Source organism: Myotis brandtii, unplaced genomic scaffold (genome assembly GCF_000412655.1).
Source record: "Myotis brandtii unplaced genomic scaffold, ASM41265v1 scaffold246, whole genome shotgun sequence".
Classification (NCBI taxonomy): domain Eukaryota; kingdom Metazoa; phylum Chordata; class Mammalia; order Chiroptera; family Vespertilionidae; genus Myotis; species Myotis brandtii.
In genome coordinates, this window is record NW_005359310.1 from 501395 (window position 1) to 501674 (window position 280).

The window sequence follows — 280 nt, forward strand, 5'->3', positions numbered from 1 at the left end:
AAGCCCCTCCTGCTGGTACGCTCGCTGCACCAGGCGGCTGAAATCGTAGCCCGGGTTGTCCCGAGCGCGGCCACAGCCTGCCCGGTGCCGGGGCTCAGGCTGAGTGGGCTCTGAAAGCCACGGCCGCACAGAGAAGTTGGTGTCGATCAAGCAGGTGAGGTCGGGCTGGTCCCCGAAGACGGAAGGTGGCGCGAGGCCCCGGGGACAGTGCCGCAGCGGAGGGCTGTCCCCAGGCTCCTCTGTGCTGCTCTTACCGCCGTCCGACAGCCGCTCCCAGCTC

At 69.3% G+C, this 280-nt stretch overlaps 1 protein-coding gene across 1 annotated transcript in view; it reads right to left on the reverse strand.

Moving 5' to 3' along the window:
- The window catches only part of SCAP (SREBF chaperone), a 39538-nt gene that overhangs the window by 3224 nt on the left and 36034 nt on the right, over nucleotides 1-280 (reverse strand). The window contains exon 13 of the mRNA XM_014540503.1: nucleotides 5-277. Coding sequence (XP_014395989.1) covers nucleotides 5-277 — 273 coding nt within the window. The remainder of the gene's footprint in view (nucleotides 1-4; nucleotides 278-280) is intronic.